General features: G+C 55.6%; 2 protein-coding genes across 9 annotated transcripts; both read left to right on the forward strand.

Moving 5' to 3' along the window:
* Positions 1-15: 15 nt before the first annotated feature.
* Positions 16-8,246, forward strand: PLIN5 (perilipin 5). Of its 3 annotated transcripts, none has more exons than XM_014533327.1 (9): positions 16-113; positions 451-583; positions 874-954; positions 1,739-1,934; positions 2,864-2,946; positions 3,558-3,738; positions 5,074-5,273; positions 6,550-6,666; positions 7,222-8,246. In XM_014533327.1, the coding sequence occupies exons 3-9, from the start codon at positions 895-897 to the stop codon at positions 7,747-7,749; spliced, it is 1,365 nt and encodes a 454-aa protein (XP_014388813.1). In that variant the 5' UTR covers positions 16-113; positions 451-583; positions 874-894; the 3' UTR covers positions 7,750-8,246. The 3 variants fall into 3 exon arrangements, with proteins under 3 accessions (XP_014388813.1, XP_014388818.1, XP_014388823.1); XM_014533332.1 differs by having other exon boundaries at positions 890-954; XM_014533337.1 differs by having other exon boundaries at positions 893-954.
* Positions 4,792-24,094, forward strand: PLIN4 (perilipin 4). 6 transcript variants are annotated; one of them, XM_014533311.1, is made up of 8 exons: positions 11,290-11,530; positions 11,651-11,718; positions 12,198-12,345; positions 13,241-13,302; positions 15,054-20,082; positions 20,185-20,372; positions 22,720-22,782; positions 22,855-24,094. In XM_014533311.1, the coding sequence occupies exons 2-8, from the start codon at positions 11,668-11,670 to the stop codon at positions 23,185-23,187; spliced, it is 5,874 nt and encodes a 1,957-aa protein (XP_014388797.1). In that variant the 5' UTR covers positions 11,290-11,530; positions 11,651-11,667; the 3' UTR covers positions 23,188-24,094. The 6 variants fall into 6 exon arrangements, with proteins under 6 accessions (XP_014388808.1, XP_014388797.1, XP_014388800.1 ...); XM_014533314.1 differs by having other exon boundaries at positions 13,244-13,302; XM_014533316.1 differs by having other exon boundaries at positions 12,198-12,306.
* Positions 24,095-24,489: the final 395 nt, after the last annotated feature.

A 24,489-nucleotide genomic window follows, 5' to 3' on the forward strand; every position in this document is an offset into this window, starting at 1 on the left:
GGAGGCTCCGCCTCCAGAGCCACTATAAGGCGGGCGGGGCCGGCAGAGGGCGGAGACTGGAGACCGTCTGGGGTCCGCGGCAGTACCTGGGGGCTGAGGCTGCGCGCGCCCAGGTGAGTGTCACCCGGGTGGCGTCCAAGAGCACCCAGCAGGCCTGGGGGCCCGAACTGGGTGGGCAGGCGAGGGTTCAGGGGCGTGGGGAGAGGAGGGGGTGACGGGCTGGAGCAGGTGGCTGAGACCCTTGGCCCAGTTGGCTGAAGCTCAGGACCCTGTTGGGCGGGGACCACAGCTCTGCAGGCACGGGGTAGGGATGACCTGCAGGCGGGGAGTCTGAGGTCAAACTCCCTGCTCTGAGTCAGCTTAAGCTGAGTGACCTTGAGCGCAGCATGGACCCCTGTGTGCCTCGGTTTCCCCGATTGTCGATCTGATGGGTTTATTGGGATTCTACAGTTACCGCCGGCATCGCTGTATGGGGCTGTTCGTGCAGTTCTGTCCAGGGTAGGGGCACCAGGGACCTCCCCTGCTTTGCAGAAGAGGAAACAGCCCAGAGAGGTGAAGGCACTTGTCCAAAGTCACACAGCAGGTAATGGCAGGATTGAAACCCTAAGCCCATGCTTTGAATCACTACAGGGGCCCCACTTTGCCAGAGGCTCTCTAGTGTGCACCTACTGTGTGCAGAGTCTTGTGCACTGTCTGTGCTCCTCATGACATTCTGAGGTAGGGTATTACCATTACCTCACTTTTTGGATGAGGAAACTGAGGCCCCAAGAAGGAACAAGACTTGCTGGAGTCACAGAGCCCAGACAGACAGAACCCAGGGTGTGGGAGGGAGCTTGGTGGGCTGGCCCCCTTCACTCTGTCCTGTCCCCCAAGGTGACCCTATTTGCAGCAGGCATGTCAGAAGATGAGGCGGCTCAGGACCACCCACCCAGCTTGTGGGAGCAGGACCAGCAGGTGAGGGGCTGCACCTCCTATGGAGCAGCACATGGGGAAGGGAGGGGGACAGTCCCTCCCTGAACAGCTGGGTACCCCTCCCACCTCTATCTTTGCTTTGAGCACCTCACTCTTAGGGCATGTTGGACCATGGAGGCTGGCATCTCTGCACCTCCTACCCATTTCCCAGAGGGACACAGTGAGGCCTGGGAGGGGAGCATTTCTTCAAGCACACCCAGCTGGCTTACCTGGCCTCTGCCCAACCTTCCCCCGCCCACCTCTGGGTCTCCGCCTCCATCTCCCTGTTTCTGTGTCCACCATCGTGGCACTCTCATCAGCAACAATAATAGCAGCACTCACAGCATCCACCCTACATCAGTCACTGTTTCAAGCACTTCACATACATTGGCTCCTAGAATTCCCATCACAGCCCCAGAAACCCATTTTACAGATGAGACACGAAGGCACCAAGCAAAGCAGTTCACTCACTTGCCCAAGCTCACACAGCTCAGAGGTGGCCTAACCAGAGCTGAATGCAGACAGTTTTGCCCCAGAGGCATGTACCCTTAAAGCCACCAGACTCAGAACTTGCCACGCTGTGTGTGTGCTACTGACAACAGGAGCCTGGGAGAACCTTCATGTGGCTCCTCTACTGTCCACAGCCAGGCGCTCCACATGCTTTCCCCCAGGCCTCTGCCCCGCTCCCCACGCCCCCCTCGTCTGGCCCCTAGGGAGGAAGTGGGCTAAAGTGAGGCTGAGCCTTCCCCCTCCCTGGGGGCCCCTCTGACTGCACCCCTTCCCACAGAACGTGGTCCACCGAGTGGTGGCCCTGCCCCTGGTCAAGGCCACGTGCACTGCTGTCTCTGATGCTTACAGCGCGGCCAAGGTTAGGCACCCGCTCCTGGGCTCTGCCTGCCGCCTGGCTGAGCACTGCGTGTGCAGCCTCACCACCAGCGCCCTGGACCACGCCCAGCCACTGCTCAGCCACCTGCAGCCTCAGCGTGAGTCCCCCTGGCCAGACAGTCCTGTGGTTGCCTCATGGTTTCACCCTCTCATGCTCCATCCGCATGGCATGGCCCGAAGTGTGGACTCCCTGACCTGCGTGTCCCTCCTCAGTCATACCTGTCCTGTGCCTTTAGTCTGACTGCCTCCCCCCCACCCCCAACCACCTGTGTCATCCTTGCTCAGTCCTTGTGTGGGTGCCATCTCCCAGTCCCTCTTTGCCTGCCCCTCCCCTCTACCTGTTGGCATGTTATGTCTTACATCCTGGTCATCATCTGCCCGTAGCAGCTTATTTGTGGCCCCTCCTTCTGTCGCATTCCATCTGTCGTGAAGTTCTCCTCCCTTGTTGGTTGGCCTGTTAGGCCTTGGGCCCCCTTTACCTGTCCAACCTCCCTTCCCTGTCTGCCCCCTTGTCCTGAGGGCTGCCCCCACCTATCCGGAGCCCCATATCTTCCTAGACCTGTGACCAGCTCAGGAGTCCAACCTGACAACCTGATGGGGGTGGGGACAGAGACTCTTGACTCCAGAAGGGGGCCACCTGAGGTTCCCAGCCCAGGGCCTCCCCACCTCCTTCTTAGCTGGCTTGAGTGACCTTGAGCCTGCTCCCTGGGGCATCTGAGCTGAGCGTGGGTGTGGAGTCACCTTGGTGCTGGCAGGAGTCTGTGGCAGGGCAGAGGTGGGGAAAGCAGAGGAGGCAGGGCCCAGCCTGGGGGCCCACCACGCCCTCAGGGTCTCCAGCCCCTCAGGGAATCAGCCAGGTCACCCCTTTCACGAAGACCTCCCTTCATCTCTCCCTCTCTCTCTCCCTCTCTCTCTCCCTCTCTCCCTTCTTTTTTCTCTGCTTCTCCCTGTAGTATTCCCTCCTTCTGTGTCCCTCTCCTTCATCATCTCCCAGATTCTCACTCCCTGCCTCTCCCTCTCTCCCCAGTGGCTACAGTGAACGATCTTGCCTGCAGGGGCCTCGACAAGCTGGAGGAGAAGCTACCCTTTCTCCAGCAACCTTCGGAGATGGTATGGCTCAGATCATGGGGATCTGCAGGGGGTGGAAGTGGGAGGGAGGAGGGCTGCCTCCCCCAGACCCAGCCAGAACACCTCTGCCAGCTGGACTCTGGGGCCAAATCAGGCTTTGGTCAACGCAAAAAACACCACACAGATGAGAATACTCAGCACCCAGCCTGGCTGGTGTGGCTCCGTTGACTGGGCATCCATCATTCAGTGCACCGAAAGGTTGCTGGCTCGATTCCTGGTCAGGGCACATGCCTGGGTGGTGGGCTCCATCCCCTGTGCGGGGTGTGCAGGACAGCTGATCGATGTTCCACTCTCACATTGATGTTTCTCTCTCTCCCTCTCCTTTGCTCTCTCTCTCTAAAAAAAATCAATAAAAATGTGTTTTAAAAAAATAATCGGCACCCATATTTATCTAGCACTTACTATGTGCCAGTAGGTGCTGGTAACCCCTTCAGCCACCCTGTGAGGGAGAGATTTTATTTTCCTCCAATTTGTAGACAGGGGAATTGAGACCTAGAGCTGGGAAAGGGCCAGGGGTCCTTGACCCCCAGCCCCAGGAGCCAGGGAAGGGAGCTGAAAACTGACAGCACCTGGATCGGGGTCCGTCCCACCAGGTGGTGACCTCAGCCAAGGATGCAGTGGCCAGCAGTATGACAGGCATGGCGGGCTTGGCACGGCAGGGCCGGCGCTGGAGCGTGGAGCTGAAGCGTTCCATGAGCCACGCGGTGGACGTCGTGTTGGGCAAGTCGGAGGAGCTGGTGGACCACTTCCTGCCCATGACTGAGGAGGAACTCGGTGAGGCTGGTGTCCTCTTCACCTGCCCCCGAATCCTCCTGCCCAGTCCCCATCCCCAGAGGTTACAGATTAGAGAGGTGCCCTGGCCTGTTTTGCTCAGTGGGTAGAACATCAGCCTGGGGATTGAAGGGTCATGGGTTCGATTCCAGTCAAAGGTACGTACCTTGGTTGCAGGCTCAGTCCCCAGCCCCATAGGGGTGCGTGTGGGAGGCAACCAATCGATGTCTCTCTCTCACATCCATGTTTCTCTCTGTGTGTCTCTCCCCCTCCCTTCCATTCTCTCTAAAAAAATCAATGGGAAAAATATCCTTGGGTGAGATTAACAAAAAACCCCAAACAGATTAGAGAGGTTCAGGACTCACTCGACCACAACAGATCAGCAGGAACATGGAGCTAGAGCCCGGCCCGCCCTCCCTCTCCACATCCATGGCCCCCCAGCCCTCATCCTACTAGAAACCAGACAGGCCAGACCCCAAGGGCATAAGTGGCTTAAAGACTTGAGAGAGCTGTAGCCCTCCTAATTGTATTATCTGACATGTACAATGCCTTTTAAATGTTTTAATTCATTGCATGCACTTAACAATCAGATTTTGCCCTACAAATCCCAATATCTGGCTTCCCTTGAAAAATTAGACACTTGGGTTGAATAGCATCTGCCGCCTTAAAGCCCACCTTTCTATGTTCTAATATTGTCTGCTGGCCCTGGAGTCGATCTGACTTCTCAACCCCTGCTCTGGCACTGGAAGAACATATTGACATACTTTGTCCTCAGCGGAAAGGCTGTAAGGCATTTATGAAGCACTGACTGTGTTCCAGGCACTTGTGATATATTCTTTAAGAGGCAGTTTACTAGAGTGGTTAAGGACAGTCTAGTAGTGGTTCTCAACCTGTGGGTCGCGACCCTTTCAGGAGCCTAAGACCATCGGAAAACACATATATAATTACATATTGTTTTTGTGATTAACCACTATGCTTTAATTATGTTCAATTTGTAACAATGAAATTGGGGGTCACCACAACATGAGGAACTGTTTTAAAGGGTCACGGCATTAGGAAGGTTGAGAACCACTGGCGGTGAGAGTGCCTGGGTTTGAGTCCTGGTTCTGCTTCTGGCACACTGTGGGACTTCACCTCTCTTTGCCTCAGTTTTCCCCATCTGTGAAATGGGGCTAATAATAGTGCCTACGTCATAGGGTTTAGGGAATATTGAGAGTTGAATTTGGTAAAGGGAAACTACAAATTTGGGAGCCCATGAGCTTGTCCACCCAGAAGGAGGGTGAACAGACATGGAGGGGGTGTCCACACTGACCCCCTCTCCCCCATCCTGCCCTCCAGCGGCACTGGCGGCTGAGGCTGAGGGCCCGGAAGTGGGCTCAGTGGAACAGCAGAGGAGACATCAGGGCTACTTTGTGCGCCTGGGCTCCCTGTCAACACGACTCCGCCACCTGGCATATGAGCACTCTCTGGGGAAACTGAGGCAGAAGAAACATCATGCCCAGGACACACTGGCCCAGCTGCAGGAGACACTGGAGCTGGTGAGAGCCCTCTGCCTGCCCCCACCCTGTAATGCTGGCCAGTAAGCATGGATTGAACGCCAGCCGAGTACCTGGTCCCGTGCTAGACTGAAGCGGGAGGCAGAACTGGTCTCAGCTGCCTCTAGCTGTGCATGTTCAGGGCTGGGGAAGAGGGGGCCTGGGGCTGGAGGAGCTTACGGGGTGTTGAGTGAGACTCAGCCTGAGGAGTAAAGAAGGGGTTTTGTGGAGAAGTAGCTGGAATTTATAGGCAGTTAAGGTAGGTCTGGAGAGGGAGAAGGTACTTCTTCCCTCGCTCTCCTGCCACCAATTCCAATCCTCTGCACCCTTTAGGTTCCAGTGCACACCCAGCTTCTTGTCTCACTGTCCATCCCTCCCTGCTCCAAAGGAACACGGCAGCCCCTGCTTACTGGGCTGTGCAGATGCCGCAGCCTGCCTTCCCACATCCCTCTCATCTCCATCGCCAGCAGCTCCGTGTTCTCAAACCCTCCCTCATCCGACATATCAGCCATACTGTCAGCTCTGCCCTCAAAGTCTATCCTGAATCTGCCCACATTTCCTCCCTCTGCTTCCTCCATCCACCTGCTTCCAGCTCTCATGCTTGCACACCGTCACCCAGTTCTCCTCCTGGACCCGTCTGTCCTCCCACAGCAGCCAACAGAGGGCACCTGTGAGCACCTGAGCACAATGTCCTGAAGGTTCATCCATTTTGTAGCATGTATCAGAACCTCCTTTTTTAGGGCTCAATAATATTCCACAGTATGGATGGGCCACAATTTATTTCTATTCATCTTTTAACACATGCCCTGTCCTGGGTACTGAAGAACACAGTGCTCCTCAGGACACTCACAGGCCAGTCAGGGGATCAGGGTCAAAATGGGGAACATGGCAGGTGCTCTGGGACCCAGAGGAGGGATCACCCAGCCAGAAGGGGAGGAGGGAGGGCTTCCTGGAGGGGGTGATGTCCACATTGAGACTTGAACTGGAATGAACCAGCGGGGGAGATGAGGTGGAGGGAAGAGTGTACGTGGCTGAGGGACCAGCATGAGCACATGCCTGGCAGTGAGTCTGAGCTTCAGGAGAACCACAGGTCACAGAGTCAGCCAGAGGCAGAGGATTCAATGAACAGGCTCCAGGCTGGGTCAGCGGGTGCAGAAGGCTGCACACAGCAAGTGTTTCCGAAATGCTTATTAAGGCCAGATCCAAGCTAGGATCCGTCCAGGCTCCCCCGACCCCCCAAGTCCTCTACCTCTGATGAACACTTTTCCGGTTCCCACAGATTGACCTCGTGCAGTGTGGGATGACCCCCACCACCCCAGCCCGCCCTGGGAAAGTGCACGAGCTGTGGGGGGACTGGAGTCTGAGCGCCCTGGAGAACGGCCGCCGCCGTAGTCAGGTAGGACGGTAGGATGGGAGTGGTTCTGGATCCACCCGGGGTTGCCAGGGGCCATGACTGAGCTATGAATAACCAACTGCTGAGGTAGCTAGTTGGAGTGCGATGGGGAAACTGGGGTAAGTTGACAGTCCTACTGGGTGCCCACAGGAGAAACTAAGGCAGGGCTTGGTCTATTGTGTGCAGGGAAGAAACTGAGGCAGGGTGATGCGGTCCTGTCGGGTATCCATTAGAGAAACTGAGGCAGGGAGTCTCTTTGTGGGTCTTTGAGGGAAACCTTCCCGATTCCTGCTTTTGGGAGGCAGGGCTGTCTCATGTCCATGGGTGAAAAAGAGGCAAGGAGATAGTCCCATTGTGTCCATGGGGAGATTGAGACGGGGTGGCAATACCATTGTGTCCATGGGAAAAGGGAGGTAGGGCTCGGTCCCAGTGTGTACCTATGGGGAGACTGAGGCAGGGTGACAGTCGCGGTGTGTCCATGAGTAAACTGAGGCAGGACAGCCGTCTCAGCACGTGTCCATCTGGAACACTGAGGCCCCCCTTGCCTCCCCTCCCCAGGTGGAGCTGGAAACACTGGTATTGTCCCGAAGTCTGATGCGGGAGCTACAGAGCTCAGTGGACGCACTGGAAACCAGCGTGCGGGGCCTGCCCCGGGATGCCCAGGAGAAGGTGGCTGAGGTGCGGCGCAGCGTGGACACCCTGCAGGCGGCCTTTGCTGATGCTCGTTGCTTCAGGGATGTGTCAGCCTCGACGTTGGCCGAGGGCCGGGGCAGAGTGGCTCGGGCCCATGCCTGCGTGGACGAGCTGCTAGAGTTGGTGGTGCAGACCATGCCGCTACCCTGGCTCGTGGGGCCCTTTTCGCCCATCCTCATAGAGCGGTCGGAGCCCCCACCTGGCCTGGAGAACCTGGTGGACGAGATCGTGGGGGGCCCTGACCCCCGCTGGGCGCATCTGGACTGGCCGGCCCAGCAGAGAGCCTGGCAGGCCCAGCACCGGAATGGGCTAGGTCTCCCAGAGGACATTCCAGAGGAGCCTGAGCCCCCCAGTCACCCCAAACACACCTTGATGCCAGAGCTGGACTTCTGATCCCCTGGGGCCTCACTGCCAGTGGCAGCAGGAGGCTGCCCTACACTTCCATAGCCTGCTGCCCTCTAGGGGCCACACAGAAGCACAACAGCCAATGCCTTTACCCTGGCCCAGGCACGGAGTTGGGGGTTCCCGTGGAATTCTGACTCTGGACCAGCTACTCTGACATCAGACCCTTCCCAATCTTCCCCTTGGACATATGAGGACAGGAACCTAACTCAGGTCTGACTAGCCTCCAGCTGGATTCATCTGTCTGTAGTCACCTGTTCCTCACCCCAAGAAGCTGATCAAAGCTCCTCAGAGAAACACATTTTGCCCAGTGGCTTCTATTTGGGGCTTTGAAAAACAAGCATCCACCTGCTCCCCCAGCTTGTACATCCTGGACTGAGGGGTCCCCAAAGATGCCGGGCTGCACCAACTGGGCCAGCCGGACCCACTTGCTTTGCTGTTTGGGGTATGCTCTCCAGAATAAAGGTGCTTCGTGTTGTTCAAAGGCCCATGGCCTCTGTTCTGGCTGGAGTGAGTCTCAGTTACAGGGTGCCCGGGTGGCCTCAGAGGTGTGACTGTATGACACAAGCCAGGGTTCGAGATTTGAAAGGAGTGATGCCCACTCCCCCCCCAACCCCTCCTCCCGCTTGCCAATAAAGGTGCTTCGTGTTGTTCAAAGGCCCATGGCCTCTGTTCTGGCTGGAGTGAGTCTCAGTTACAGGGTGCCCGGGTGGCCTCAGAGGTGTGACTGTATGACACAAGCCAGGGTTCGAGATTTGAAAGGAGTGATGCCCACTCCCCCCCAACCCCTCCCTCCCGCTTGCCATCCTGTCTGTACTTCCACCTTCTGTGTCCAGCCCACCTGGCTTAAGCATTGCGCTCAGATGTAGCTTCCTGGAGTGAAAGTTCACACTAGTATAAATGAATGTCTTGGAACTGCAGGGAGCAGGATCTTGAGGAGAAAGAAGTCAGAGGGGTCAGTCCTCCTATGCCCACCTCCCTGCACCCACCGTTGCTGATCTTGCCGTCGTTTCTCCACTGATCAGGACTGGGGAGACAGAGACAGGGCAAGGGCCATGGGTCAGTCTCATGGGGGCCTTCCCATCTTCTGACCACATTCTTGGCTGCCCCTCAGACTCCCCAGTGGCCAGGCAGGGTGTTGGGAAACCATAGCATGATTCGGTGAGGTCAGGATGGCCCCTGGCTTCCCTGGGACCCAGCCCAGGGGCAGCTCTGGGAGCCCTGACCACTTCCCACTGGTCAGATTCACTTCCCTGCCCCTGCTCGGAACCGCCTGGCTCCCTGTCGCCTTGGGGCTGAGTCCCAGCCTTGCCTGCAGGTGGTTAGGCAACTTATTTTTCCTCTCTAAACATGTTTCTCCTCTGAAAAATGGGTTAAGTCATGCCCAATCCTAGTAAACACCTCACCCACAGAAGCTATTATTCACTCATTCATTCAACAAATACAGGGTATCCCCCAAAATGTATACACACTTTGAATAATTACTAATTCCAATGGGTTAAATCTGAAAAGAAACATCAATTGAGCTATCAGCTGTTAAAAGTGTGTAAACATTTTTTTGAAACAACCTGTATTTATAAAGCACGTGCTGTGTGCTAGGCAGTTCTCCACCTTGGGGACATGGCAGTGACAAAATGGATAAAATTCCTACCCCTCTATGACCTGACAATACAGTATGAAACAGGCAATGTACAAGAAAAATAAGTAAATTACTATTTTTAGTGTTAGTAGAATAAGAAAAATAAAAGGGGAGGACAATGGGTAGTATGTGGGCATTTGAGGAAAGATGTATATTTTTAAATAAAAGAGGGGTTCCAGAAAGGCCTCTCTGAGGAGGTGACATATGAGCAAAGACTGGAGAACATTCCAGGTAGAAGGCACAGCCTGTGCTAAGGCCCCAGGGCAGGACCTTGCCTGGCCTGTTGGAGAAACAGCAAGGAGGCCTGTGTGGCTGGAGCAGAGTGGCGGGAAAAAGGGAGTACATGAAGGCAGGGAGAGAGGACAGAGGCAAGTCGTCCAGGGCCTATGGGCCACAGGGAGAACTTGGGCCAAGGGAGGTGGGAGCCCTGGAGAGCTGTGGCCAGAAAGGGGACAAAACCTGACTTGGTATTGATTTCAGAGAGGAAGGAGGAGAGAGAGCAATAGAAACATCGATAAGAGAGAATCATTGATTGGCTGTCTCCTGCATGCTCCACACTGGGGATCGAGCCCACAAACCAGGCATGTGTCATGACTGAGACACTGGGGACCCCCACAAACCAGGCATGTGTCATGACTGAGAATCGAACCGTGACCTCCTGGTTCATAGGTTGATGCTCAACCAGAGCCACACCAGTCGGGCCATTTTTATTACTTTTGCTGGGGGGAGGGACACACCCAGGATCCAGCTCCCCAATCCTGCAATGTCACCTTTAGGAAGTGTTGGCTAAGGAGAGAGGCTGGGGAATCCCCCTTTTGTTCCTTGACTGTTTGACTCCAAGGAGACAACCTGAGGGTCATCAGGCCCAACAGCAGGACCCTCCCTTCTCCCAGCTCAGAGCCCAGAGCCACCAGCTGGATCTTTCCCAACCCCCACCAGCATGACTGTGATCCTTGTTTCAGGGGCAGGCCAGAAAGGGTATGGCAGTCACTCCTCTGCTCATCTGGGCACCCATCCACAGACAGCCCGCTCTACACACAGGCTCAGGGTCTGGGTCTAAATCCTGTCTCTGCCACTTCCTGGCTCTGTGGCCTCAGGTACAAAATACCTCCTCCAGGAAGCCACCTTGGATTGGCCCGAGCCTACCAGGCCTACTTCTCATGGGCCCCAGGCCCAGCACCTTTCCCCTGCTCTCAGTACTGGGCCACCTCTGCCCACAGCACCCGCCCCCACCAAGCTGAGTGAGTCACAAGCCATCCTATGTTCCAGGCTCTGTTGGAGCTGTTTTGGTCTGTTTTGTCCCCTTGCTCAAGAGAAGTCCCTTCCAGAGAGTGACATGTCCCATCCCTGCCGAGGACAGATGCTGCTCCTCTCTGCCTGGACCATGCTAAGCTAATGTCTGCTGAGCACCTGCTGGGTACCAGGCACAGGGATAAACAGGTTACATGTGTGACCTCATTGCACACTCACAACCACCCTATGAGTTGGCCCATTTAATCAAACATTTATTAAGTGCCAACTGTGTGCCAGGTACTGTTCTATTGCAGGGAACACGGGGAGGGAGCTATGTGGATGTTTGGGGGAAAGTGCTATAGGCAGAAGACATAGCCCATGCAAAGGCCCTGAGGCAGGACCATGCCCAAAGATTTGGAGAAATCGCAAGGAGGCCCCTGTGGCTGGACTAATCAAAGAGGCAAGAGCCAGGGGAAATGAAGGGCACAACACTGTGGGCCAGTGAGGAGTCTGAAGGGGAAACTGCAGCCAAGGCATCCCATAACTGAGATTTGAACCATGTCCATCTCATGGATGGAAAGAATAGACCAAGAGGGCACATAGGCTGTGTCTCAGGAACATAGGATGGCCTGGGAATCACTCAGCTTGGTGGGGCGGGTGCTGTGGGCAGAGGTGGCCCAGTACTGAGAGCAGGGGAAAGGTGCTGGGCCCGGGGCCCATGCAAGCTGGGCAGGGCAGGCAGGCACGTGACCCTCCAGGGCCCTCCCCCAGCAGGCTGGCTGCCTGCCTCTGCAGGCCAGGCCTGCGCCTGCCCCAGACCCTATAAGGCCTGGGAGCTGAAAGCAGAGCCAGCTGCCAGCTGCGCCGCCAGTCACTCCAAAAGACCCTCTCGCAGTCCAGGTGAGCAATGCCAGGGTGAGGCAAGGTCTCCAGGTGGGTGTCAGGGAAAGTCTGGGGGCTATGGGTGAGGGGCAGGAGGCATGGGAACCCCATTTATGAACCATCTCTGCCCCCTCCCAGCTGCTTAGAGTATTAACATGTCTGCTCAAGAGGAAGGAGGCCGGAAGCCCCACAAACCCAAGGGCAAGGTGAGGAGAGGTATGGGAGGGGGAGATCCCTGCTAAGGCCTGGAGACCCCCAGAACCTTGCAAAGGTGACCGCCACAGCCCTCAGATCTGGGAGTTTTCTGGGTGGGGTGGGAGGGCTCTGAGAGCCAAGGTGCTAACTCTTCCCTCCTGTCCCAAGCTGGGGGTGGGGGCAGACTTCAGCTCCTTTCCTACTTTGAGACCCTCGGCTAGCCACAGCACCTCTCTTAGCCTCAGTTTCCCCATTTGTGAAATGGGGGCTGTGGAAGAAGGCCTTGGAGACTCAAAGGAGGACCTTTTCCTCCTTCCATGGGAAGCCGGCTGCATCTGCCCATTGTCCAGACTAGGAAACTGAGGCTTGAAACTCAAGGTCACCCCAAAACAAGAGCCTGAGAGGTGTGGAAGCCCAGGGTTGTCTGATGCTTTCCCCCACCCCATCCCATCTCGGCCCAGCCTGCTCATGCTGTCCCCTCCCCACATAGACCCTGAGCAACTTCTTGGGGTTCCTGCCTGGCTTCAGTTCTGCCCGGAACCTGGTGGCCAACGCTCACAGCTCAGCAGGAGAGGCCCAGCCAGTAGCTGATTCCACAGGTACTCCTACCCCCGAGGCCGCCCATCCCCAGGCCCAGGGTGAGTACACAGCTCGATAGGGTGGGGGGTCTGGGGAGACTCCCGGAATAGGAAATCCCCTAGCAGGGACTTCTGGCCACTTTGGGACATTTCATATGTGCCTGCATCATCTAAATAGACACTGCATGACTGGCAACACTCATTTAGCACCAGATGAGGAAACTGAGGCATAAATATGGCAAGTGAATGGCCCAAGGTGCATAATCAGAAAAAGTGGGGGTGTGAACACAGCCTATCTCCCTTCAGTACCACCCACACTTTCCACCCCCACCCCACCTCCCATCACCCATTTCTGATGCCTGTGGACCAGGGCCTGGGTGTTCTGCAGGCAGACCTTGTTGGGGATAGCAATCCTGGTTCCCCAAGAGGGACAGTGGCTTCCCTCGGATGGCAGAGCCTAGGGGTCTCCCCACCCTCGTTACTCAGCCAGAGTACTCGGGACACATCGGGGGGCTGGTGCAGGGGTGGGGGAGGGGGAGAAGACCCAGGTTTGGGTGTTTGCCCGGGCTAGGCCTCATTCTGGGCCGAGCCCTTGGCAGCTGACTTCTGCTCCACATACCCAGGCCTGACAGGCAACTGCCAGCTGTAGCAGAGGTGGGGCGGGGCCCTGACTCCTCTCCCTGCAATCTCCCTGGGTGGGCGTCCAGCACCCAGGACCCAGGTGGAGAAAACACCAGGGAGATCCTCAGTTCCAGGGGACTGAGGTCCTGGGGGGTTGAAAGGAGCCAAGCCCATGGCCACAGATGTCACCTCCTGCTGTCCCTGGCGGAGTGGCTGGGACATTCCTGACCTTTTGGGCTGTGCCCGCCAATTGCGCAATGGGCACCAGAGCAGCTGATGCCAGCCCGCTTCCCTCGCATTCCCTGGGGTGCCTGACCAGCTTCTGTCCCCATAGCAGCTACCGACCCGAAGCAGATGGCCAGGGAGGTGGAAAAGCTGCCGTCGCCTTCGGACAAGGTGAGTGGCTGTCAGAGTCTGGTCTGATGGCCTCTGCCTCCCTCGGGAATGTTTTGGTTCCTGCCCAAGGAGAGAGCAGACATCCCTCTAAGCCTCCACTGCCACATCTGTGAAATGGGTGCAGTACTGCCTCACTGCCCACATGGACAGGCTCCAAACTACAGACCGCCCACCCCTCACTCTCTAACATGATGGGAACCAAACAGCGGCAACTCACTGTGTGTCAGGCTCTGGACACTGTGCTTTATACGTGCTGCTTAATAGTTAATCCTCCCAACCACCCTGTGAGGAAGGGAGTAAGTAGTACCCCGCACGACAGCTGAGGCACAGAGAAGCTGAGCCGCCTGCCAAAAGTCATATAGCAGGTCACGGTAGTTTGGGACTTGAACCCAGGGGCAGTCAGAGGCTGAACTACACCAACGCTGCATCCACCCTTGGTCCTGAACACATGAGGCCTGCCCATGTTATCCTGTCCCCAAGGCTGGGCCAAGTGGAGGGACTGATGTAAGCCAGCTGAGGCCGCAGAGGGTGCATAGCCCTGATAGGAACTCTTCCGCCCAGCACATGCCCCCACTCCGGTCTTCCTAGTCTCCCTCTGCCCGCAGCCCAAGCAGATCTTAGCATCTCAGAAGGGGAAGAACCTCAACAGGTCCTTCTGGCTGAAATTAAAACAGACCCCTCACCCCTTCTCCATTTATGCAATTCTTTTCTACTCCTCTCCACTCATGTTAACTGAACACCTACTATCTGCAAAGTGCAGATAATCCTTAATCCATAATCCGTGAAGGTGGTGCTATTTTAATCACTTTTCAGAAACTGGCTCAGAGCGGGGAATGTGGCTTTTACAAGAAAGCTGAGATTTGAACCTGGGTCTCTGTGGGCGCAGATCCCAAGGTGCCCACTTGATTTAATTCTGGGCGGGAAGCAGGTAATGAGAATAAACTTCTCAATGTCAGTACTGTGGCTATTTGGGGCAGGATCATTCTTGGTTGTGGGTCTGTCCTGGGCACTATGGGGTGTTGCACAGCATGCCAGGCCCACAGGCGATCAATGTAAGTAGCGCCCTGTGCCCCCAGTCACAACAATCACAGATGTCCCCAAACTTGCCCAATGTCTCTGGGGAGATGGGGGGGGGGGCGCTGGATCTCCCCAGGTGAGAATCACTGAATTAAAAATAGCACACTCATGGCTGAACCTGAGTGGTGGCAACCCTGAGGCCATTACAACCCTTTGGTATTGGTTGAAACTGCCATTGGGTAGGTTAAAAATAGTTAGTTATTGACAATTTCCTATGGCTCGAACCCAATACTTGTCCCTTACTTGTGTGGTTACCACTTTTCCAAATGTTTATTCCCTTCTCTTAGTTGAATACATTCATTTTAATGAACAATTTGGTCTCCCCACTGTAATGGGGAAACCAGGCTCAAATTCTGCTAAAAACGAACAAAAAAACATAATTCAATGGCTTGCTGAGCCTAAGGCATGGATACCACCAAGGCACCTTGTCAAGGGTTGCAGAGGTGTTAGGGACCCGCTGTCAGCAGGGGACCTACTGGATCAGAGGAGTAATTTGACGTAGTGATGGGGCTTGTGATGGCTGTGTCCTGGAAGGCCATGGGTAGCTCGGGGGTGGGAAGAAGGAGGCAGGGCCTCTGGGTGACAGATACCACTTACCAGGCCCATCAGGAATCAGGCTGGCAGAAGTCTGCCTCCCAGTTCTGCTCTTGACCACACACGTCCTTTTTCATCAGATGATCTCTGGGGTGAAGGACCAGGTGTGCTCCACGATGACCAAAACGAAAGATGCCATCTCCTCCGGAGTGGCCAACGTGACAGACTCAGCTAAAGGTGTGCTTCAGGGAGCTCTTGGCATGTCCCAGCCTGAGCACACTGGAACCAAGGAGGCTGTGGCCAGTGGGGTCGCAGGGACAGTGGATATAGCCAAAGGAACCTTTCAGACTGGTGTGGATACCACCAAGATGGTGTTGACTGACACCAAGAACACCATCTGCAGTGGAGTGACTGGTGCTGTGAATATGGTGACAGGGGCTGTACAGGGGGGCCTGGACACCACCAAGACAGTCCTGACTGGCACCAAAGACACAGTGTCCGCTGGCCTCACCGGGGCAGTGGGTGTGGCTAAGGGTGCCGTCCAAACTGGTGTGGACACCTCCAAGACGATCCTGACTGGCACCAAAGACACAGTGTCCGCTGCCCCAACCCGAGCAATGGGAATGGCCAAGGGTGCTGTTCAGACAGGTGTGGACACCTCTAAGACCATCCTGACTGGCACCAAAGACACAGTGTCCACTGGCCTCACTGGGGCAATAGGAATGGCCAAGGGTGCTGTCCAGACTGGTGTGGACACCACCAAGACAGTCCTCACTGGCACCAAAGACACTGTGTCCACTGGACTCCCCGGTGCAGTAGGTGTGGCCAAGAGTGCCGTCCAGACTGGTATGGACACCTCCAAGACTATCCTAACTGGCACCAAAGACACTGTGTCCACTGGACTCCCCGGTGCAGTAGGTGTGGCCAAGAGTGCCGTCCAGACTGGTATGGACACCTCCAAGACTATCCTAACTGGCACCAAAGACACTGTGTCCACTGGACTCCCCGGTGCAGTAGGTGTGGCCAAGAGTGCCGTCCAGACTGGTATGGACACCTCCAAGACTATCCTAACTGGCACCAAAGACACTGTGTCCACTGGACTCCCCGGTGCAGTAGGTGTGGCCAAGAGTGCCGTCCAGACTGGTATGGACACCTCCAAGACTATCCTAACTGGCACCAAAGACACTGTGTCCACTGGACTCCCCGGTGCAGTAGGTGTGGCCAAGAGTGCCGTCCAGACTGGTATGGACACCTCCAAGACTATCCTAACTGGCACCAAAGACACTGTGTCCACTGGACTCCCCGGTGCAGTAGGTGTGGCCAAGAGTGCCGTCCAGACTGGTATGGACACCTCCAAGACTATCCTAACTGGCACCAAAGACACTGTGTCCACTGGACTCCCCGGTGCAGTAGGTGTGGCCAAGAGTGCCGTCCAGACTGGTATGGACACCTCCAAGACTATCCTAACTGGCACCAAAGACACTGTGTCCACTGGACTCCCCGGTGCAGTAGGTGTGGCCAAGAGTGCCGTCCAGACTGGTATGGACACCTCCAAGACTATCCTAACTGGCACCAAAGACACTGTGTCCACTGGACTCCCCGGTGCAGTAGGTGTGGCCAAGAGTGCCGTCCAGACTGGTATGGACACCTCCAAGACTATCCTAACTGGCACCAAAGACACTGTGTCCACTGGACTCCCCGGTGCAGTAGGTGTGGCCAAGAGTGCCGTCCAGACTGGTATGGACACCTCCAAGACTATCCTAACTGGCACCAAAGACACTGTGTCCACTGGACTCCCCGGTGCAGTAGGTGTGGCCAAGAGTGCCGTCCAGACTGGTATGGACACCTCCAAGACTATCCTAACTGGCACCAAAGACACTGTGTCCACTGGACTCCCCGGTGCAGTAGGTGTGGCCAAGAGTGCCGTCCAGACTGGTATGGACACCTCCAAGACTATCCTAACTGGCACCAAAGACACTGTGTCCACTGGACTCCCCGGTGCAGTAGGTGTGGCCAAGAGTGCCGTCCAGACTGGTATGGACACCTCCAAGACTATCCTAACTGGCACCAAAGACACTGTGTCCACTGGACTCCCCGGTGCAGTAGGTGTGGCCAAGAGTGCCGTCCAGACTGGTATGGACACCTCCAAGACTATCCTAACTGGCACCAAAGACACTGTGTCCACTGGACTCCCCGGTGCAGTAGGTGTGGCCAAGAGTGCCGTCCAGACTGGTATGGACACCTCCAAGACTATCCTAACTGGCACCAAAGACACTGTGTCCACTGGACTCCCCGGTGCAGTAGGTGTGGCCAAGAGTGCCGTCCAGACTGGTATGGACACCTCCAAGACTATCCTAACTGGCACCAAAGACACTGTGTCCACTGGACTCCCCGGTGCAGTAGGTGTGGCCAAGAGTGCCGTCCAGACTGGTATGGACACCTCCAAGACTATCCTAACTGGCACCAAAGACACTGTGTCCACTGGACTCCCCGGTGCAGTAGGTGTGGCCAAGAGTGCCGTCCAGACTGGTATGGACACCTCCAAGACTATCCTAACTGGCACCAAAGACACTGTGTCCACTGGACTCCCCGGTGCAGTAGGTGTGGCCAAGAGTGCCGTCCAGACTGGTATGGACACCTCCAAGACTATCCTAACTGGCACCAAAGACACTGTGTCCACTGGACTCCCCGGTGCAGTAGGTGTGGCCAAGAGTGCCGTCCAGACTGGTATGGACACCTCCAAGACTATCCTAACTGGCACCAAAGACACTGTGTCCACTGGACTCCCCGGTGCAGTAGGTGTGGCCAAGAGTGCCGTCCAGACTGGTATGGACACCTCCAAGACTATCCTAACTGGCACCAAAGACACTGTGTCCACTGGACTCCCCGGTGCAGTAGGTGTGGCCAAGAGTGCCGTCCAGACTGGTATGGACACCTCCAAGACTATCCTAACTGGCACCAAAGACACTGTGTCCACTGGACTCCCCGGTGCAGTAGGTGTGGCCAAGAGTGCCGTCCAGACTGGTATGGACACCTCCAAGACTATCCTAACTGGCACCAAAGACACTGTGTCCACTGGACTCCCCGGTGCAGTAGGTGTGGCCAAGAGTGCCGTCCAGACTGGTATGGACACCTCCAAGACTATCCTAACTGGCACCAAAGACACTGTGTCCACTGGACTCCCCGGTGCAGTAGGTGTGGCCAAGAGTGCCGTCCAGACTGGTATGGACACCTCCAAGACTATCCTAACTGGCACCAAAGACACTGTGTCCACTGGACTCCCCGGTGCAGTAGGTGTGGCCAAGAGTGCCGTCCAGACTGGTATGGACACCTCCAAGACTATCCTAACTGGCACCAAAGACACTGTGTCCACTGGACTCCCCGGTGCAGTAGGTGTGGCCAAGAGTGCCGTCCAGACTGGTATGGACACCTCCAAGACTATCCTAACTGGCACCAAAGACACTGTGTCCACTGGACTCCCCGGTGCAGTAGGTGTGGCCAAGAGTGCCGTCCAGACTGGTATGGACACCTCCAAGACTATCCTAACTGGCACCAAAGACACTGTGTCCACTGGACTCCCCGGTGCAGTAGGTGTGGCCAAGAGTGCCGTCCAGACTGGTATGGACACCTCCAAGACTATCCTAACTGGCACCAAAGACACTGTGTCCACTGGACTCCCCGGTGCAGTAGGTGTGGCCAAGAGTGCCGTCCAGACTGGTATGGACACCTCCAAGACTATCCTAACTGGCACCAAAGACACTGTGTCCACTGGACTCCCCGGTGCAGTAGGTGTGGCCAAGAGTGCCGTCCAGACTGGTATGGACACCTCCAAGACTATCCTAACTGGCACCAAAGACACTGTGTCCACTGGACTCCCCGGTGCAGTAGGTGTGGCCAAGAGTGCCGTCCAGACTGGTATGGACACCTCCAAGACTATCCTAACTGGCACCAAAGACACTGTGTCCACTGGACTCCCCGGTGCAGTAGGTGTGGCCAAGAGTGCCGTCCAGACTGGTATGGACACCTCCAAGACTATCCTAACTGGCACCAAAGACACTGTGTCCACTGGACTCCCCGGTGCAGTAGGTGTGGCCAAGAGTGCCGTCCAGACTGGTATGGACACCTCCAAGACTATCCTAACTGGCACCAAAGACACTGTGTCCACTGGACTCCCCGGTGCAGTAGGTGTGGCCAAGAGTGCCGTCCAGACTGGTATGGACACCTCCAAGACTATCCTAACTGGCACCAAAGACACTGTGTCCACTGGACTCCCCGGTGCAGTAGGTGTGGCCAAGAGTGCCGTCCAGACTGGTATGGACACCTCCAAGACTATCCTAACTGGCACCAAAGACACTGTGTCCACTGGACTCCCCGGTGCAGTAGGTGTGGCCAAGAGTGCCGTCCAGACTGGTATGGACACCTCCAAGACTATCCTAACTGGCACCAAAGACACTGTGTCCACTGGACTCCCCGGTGCAGTAGGTGTGGCCAAGAGTGCCGTCCAGACTGGTATGGACACCTCCAAGACTATCCTAACTGGCACCAAAGACACAGTGTCCACTGGCCTCACCGGGGCAATGGGTGTAGCTAAGGGTGCCGCCCAAACTGGCATAAATACTTCGAAGACTGTTCTTAAGGGAACCAAAGACACGGTGTCCACTGGACTCACTGGGGCAATGGGTATGGCCAAGTGTGCTGTCCAGACCGGTGTGGACACCTCCAAGACCTTCTTGACTGGCACCAAAGACACAGTATCCACTGGCCTCAATGGGGCAATGGGTTTGACCAAGGGCGCTGTCCAGACTGGTCTGGGCACTATACAGAATTGGTTACCTGGTGCTGGGGAAAGCTCCTATGGTGGACTCACCAATGACCAGGAGACAGACAAATTTGGGCAACAAACTGTGCTGAACCCCCTGGAGGCTTCATCCTGCATGGTCTCCAGCCTCCCAGACACTCTCTGTGCAAGCCATGTCCTTGCCACAGAACCTATTGCAAGTACCCAGAGCCTTGGTTCCACTGTGGCAGCATTCACACAAGGAACCTCACTGGGCACAGAGGATGCGGGGTGCATGGCCACCATGCACAGCCATGAAGGTGTCACGGGCTTCATGACACTCCCAGAGGAACTGCGGGAGATCTTCCACCCCATGAACGCTGAGGAGCAAGGTAAGGACTAGCGGTCCTAGTGGGTGCTTGTCATCTGTCCAACCCAAGATCTGGATGCCACAAGGGGACTCTTGGGTTGAGTAATCCCATCTTCCCTTCCAGCTCAGTTGGTGGCTTCTGAGCCTGGGCCCAGGGTACCCGCAGCAGACCAGAGCAGTTACTTCGTGCGTCTCGGTGACCTGGCCCACGGCTTTCGCCAGCGGGCTTTCGAGCATACCCTGAGCCATCTGCAGCATGGCCAGTTCCAGGCTAGGGCCACACTGGCCCAGCTTGAGGACTCCATCAGGCTGGTAAGAATGTTCCCCTCTCCAGGGTGCCTTTCTCAGAATATCTCCCCATGGTTCCCCCTACCACAGGCAGTGACCCGACATCTGTCAGCCACTAAGATGGCCACAGATTGTTCTCATGGCGCTTGTGTCCCAGAGAGGGAGATGTACAACCAAACCAAATACAGTAGTCCCCCATATCTTTGGGAGAGACATTCCAAGACTCCCGGTGAATGCCTGAAACCATGGATAGACTGAACCCTAAATATACTGTTTTTTCCTACACATACATACCTATGATAAAGTTTAATTTATAATTTAGGCACAGTGAGAGATTAACAGTAATAATAAAATAGAGCAATTATAACATATTATAAGTGATGTTACTGTGGCATTAAGTAAAATAAGGGTGACTTGAACATGAGCACTGTGATACCCCAATAATTGATTTGATAACTGATACGGCTACTGTGTGACTAATAGGTGGGGGCATCTACAGAGTGGAGACACTGGACAAAGGGATGGGTCACGCCCCTGGTGGGACAGAGCAGGGCCATTTGAGATCTCATCACACTATTCAGAACAGCGTGCCATTTAAAAATTATGAATTGTTTATTTCTGGAGTTTTTCCTTTAATATTTTTGAACCGTGGTTGACTGCAGGAACTGAAATTGTGGAAAGTGAAACTCACCATAAGAGGGGAATGCTGTACCTACAAAAAGGGATGCAAAGAAGGAAACAAGACAACCATGCAGACAGAGAGGGGCTGGGCTGGGCAGGAGAGCGCCCCTTTGAGCCACATTGTGAATGCCAAGGAGAGAGCCATGCAGAGTTGGGGAGAAGTGGGGACCATAAGAAGAGAGTGCCCAGTCCTAACTGGGTAGCTCAGTTGGTTAGAGCATCATCCCAATATGCCAAGGTTGCAGGTTCAATCCCCGGTCAGGGCACATATAAGAATCAACCAACTCTATATAATAAAGAGGTGATATGCAAATTAACCCTCACACCCTCACAAGATGGCTGCCTACGACCAGGCCGGTAGGGGGGTTAGTGAGGGACAACCACACGACTGAACAGCAGTATGTGTGGGGCGACCAGGCCGGCAGGGGGGTTAGTGAGGGATAACCAAACGACTGAACAGCAGGCTGTGAGTGGCAACCAGACAGGCAGGGGGGGCAGTTAGGGGCAACCAGGCTGGCAGAGGGGGACAGTTGGGGACGATCAGGCCGGCAGGCAGGTGAGTGAATAGAAGTCAGTGGTCCAGAATTGTGAGAGGGATGTCTGACTGATAGGGCCTAAACCAGCAGTTAGACATCCCCTGAGGGGTCCCAGATTGGAGAGGGTGCAAGCTGGGCTGACCAGCCCCCTGCCCCCACCCCCCGGGGAGGCAGTTAGGGGGGACCAGACAAGCAGGCAGGTGAGCGATTAGGAGCCAGCAGTCCAGGATTGTGAGAGAAATGTCCCCCAACGGGTCCCGGATTGGCGAGCTTGCAGGCTGGGCTGAGGGCCCCTCCAACCCTTGTGCACGAATTTTGTGTACCAGGCCTCTAGTGAATGTACAAATAAGCGAAACAAATCAATGTTTTTTTCTCTCTCTCCTTTCCTCTCTAAAATCAGTTTAAGCCTGGTTGAGATGTCTCAGTGGTTGAACATCGACCTATGAACCATGGGTTTGATTCCCAGTCAGGGCACATGTCCGGATTGTGAACTCCATCCCCAGTAGGGGGTGTGCAGGAGGCAGCCAATTGATGTTTCTCTCTTATTGATGTTTCTTTCTTTCTCTCTCTCTCTCCTTTCTTCTCTCTCTAAAATCAATAAAAACGTATTTTTAAAAAATAAAATCAATTAAAAAACAACACCAGAGTGCCCAATAACAAGCTATGTATTCAAGGAACAGAAAGGCAGCTGGGGTGACAGGATGAAGTGAAGGTGGGAACGGGATAGGGGGAGCCCAGGGATATAGGGTTCAGTGATGTACAGTGATCATGATGCGGTGTTAGCGGGAGATGAGGTCTGAGATGCCCTGGGGGCAGATTGTACAGACCACAGGGAGGTGTTGTTTTTATCCAACAGGGAATGGGGAGCCACGTGAGGGCTTAGAGTTGGGGGGTGACAAGATTGCATCATCTGTTATTTGATCTCCCTGAAGACCTCATGAGAATTTGGATTATTGCCACTTTACAAGAGAAGACAGGCCTATCAGGGGCAGCTGGCTCTAAACTTGTGGCACTCCCAACCATGCCACACGAAGGCCTAGACACACAGCTCCAGGCCAGGGAGTACCCACCCCAGCTCCTCATGCCATTCTTAGGAGAAAGTGTGTGAAAGGTCCTTGCCAAAAGCCCTCATTTCTCTGCTGGGCTCTTTACAGATTGAAAAGGCCAAGCAGGCTCCAGAAGGACAGCCATGGACAGATAAAGCCGGTACCCAAGAGGTACGTACAAGACAAGGCTCCCAGGGTCTTCTCCTCTCTGACCACTGCTCACCTCTCCCCCTCTTCCTGCAGGTGTCAGACTTGGGGGCTCTGTCCAGGACGTGTGGACTCATCCAGCAGCTCCACGTGGCTTACAGCACCCTAGCCTCCAGCCTCCAGGGTCTCCCGGCCGAGCTCCAGCAGCCGGTCAGGCAGGCGAGGCACAGCCTCTGTGAGCTCTATGGCGTCGTCTCCTCTGCCAGCTCCATTGCAGAGCTGCCAGCCGAGCGCCTGGCTCAGAGCCGTGAGAGTGTAGGCCAGGCCTGGCAAGGGCTGGAGAAACTGCTGGAGAGCGTGCAGCATAGCCCCCCGCTCAGCTGGCTGGTGGGGCCCTTTGACCTGCACCCTAGTGGGCAACAACTGTAGGTCCTTCTCAGAGCCTCCCCAGCCCCAACTCCCTGAAGCTCTGGGACTGCCCCATCTACCTTTCTTCCCAAGCATGGCTGGCCTAGGAGCCCAGGGTTGCTAAGACCATTGACAGAGGGCCTGCACTTGAAGAACCTGAGCAAGCACTCCAGTTACGAAAGAGAAGTGAAATGTGCCTGAGTCTAGAAGATTCTCCTAGCAGTCCCCACTAGGAGCCCCATCGTCTTTGCAGGGGATGAGGGTCTTCCACCCCAGTCTGGGCCTTCAGTTACCAGCTTAGAGGGTAGTCCTGCTCCTCTGTACTCACTTTGAAAGCATCTACCCCAGACCTAGCAAACACCTTGCACCACAATGTACCAGAATGCCACCACCATCCGGAGGCAGGGTCCCAACTGCCTTTGCTGAATGTGGCCTAGATAAAGGGCTTTGGGGGACTGCATTGTTTAGAGGGGCTTTGGGGGGGCTACAAATCAAGCCCCTTCCTGCCTCTTCTGCTTGCCCACCTGCCCTGTCCTAAAGGCCAATCACAGGATCACAGAGCTGAGGTTCTGGTCCCTGGGGCATCTGAGCCCAGAGGCTGCCTATGGCGGAATGAAAGGGCTTCCCCACAGGGGGCAGGGCCCCAGGGAGGATGGGACAAAAGGTGCTGAATGTTCCTTCAGGGCTTGGTAACGTGCTCCAGCCTAGAGACTAGGGCCTGCAATGGTGGGGAGCATCCCTGCAACCCCAGCCAGAGGGCCAAGCCCCCTGCCCCTGTCCCCAGATATGAAAACTCAGGATGTTCATCCAAGAAATTCTCCCTCACTGGCCTAGGCCTCTCTCCATCTGGGAGCTGGACATCAGAACACCAGCAGCCCAAGCCGGGTCCAGCTTCCATCTTCCCAGAACCTGCACCAGGCCGACAGCACGCCCCCACACTGCACCCTCTTCTCAGAAATGATGAGGTGCTCTGAGCTCAAGGATGAATGGCCTCGCTCTCCTTAAGGGTTACCAAAGGCTGCCAGCATCTGGGAGGGACTCTGCACTGGGGTGCTGGCACCTGGCTTGACAAAGGAACCAGTCAGTGAACCTTCCGAGACTTTCTTTCCTCGACCTCCAACACATAAGGTTATCAGAGGTGAAAACACTGGGAATTCAGCTATTCACAGAAACCCAGCAAAGTGACCTGACTTCAAGTCCAGCCAAACCAAATGGGGGGTGGGCAGGTCTCAAGAAACCCCTGCCATACCACAGTCTCCCTCTTAGCTAGGATGGGTGGACTCACCCAGGACAGGGGGACACAAAGAAGGCCACTGTTTAGCC

This window comes from Myotis brandtii, unplaced genomic scaffold (assembly GCF_000412655.1).
Source record: "Myotis brandtii unplaced genomic scaffold, ASM41265v1 scaffold122, whole genome shotgun sequence".
Lineage (NCBI taxonomy): Eukaryota > Metazoa > Chordata > Mammalia > Chiroptera > Vespertilionidae > Myotis > Myotis brandtii.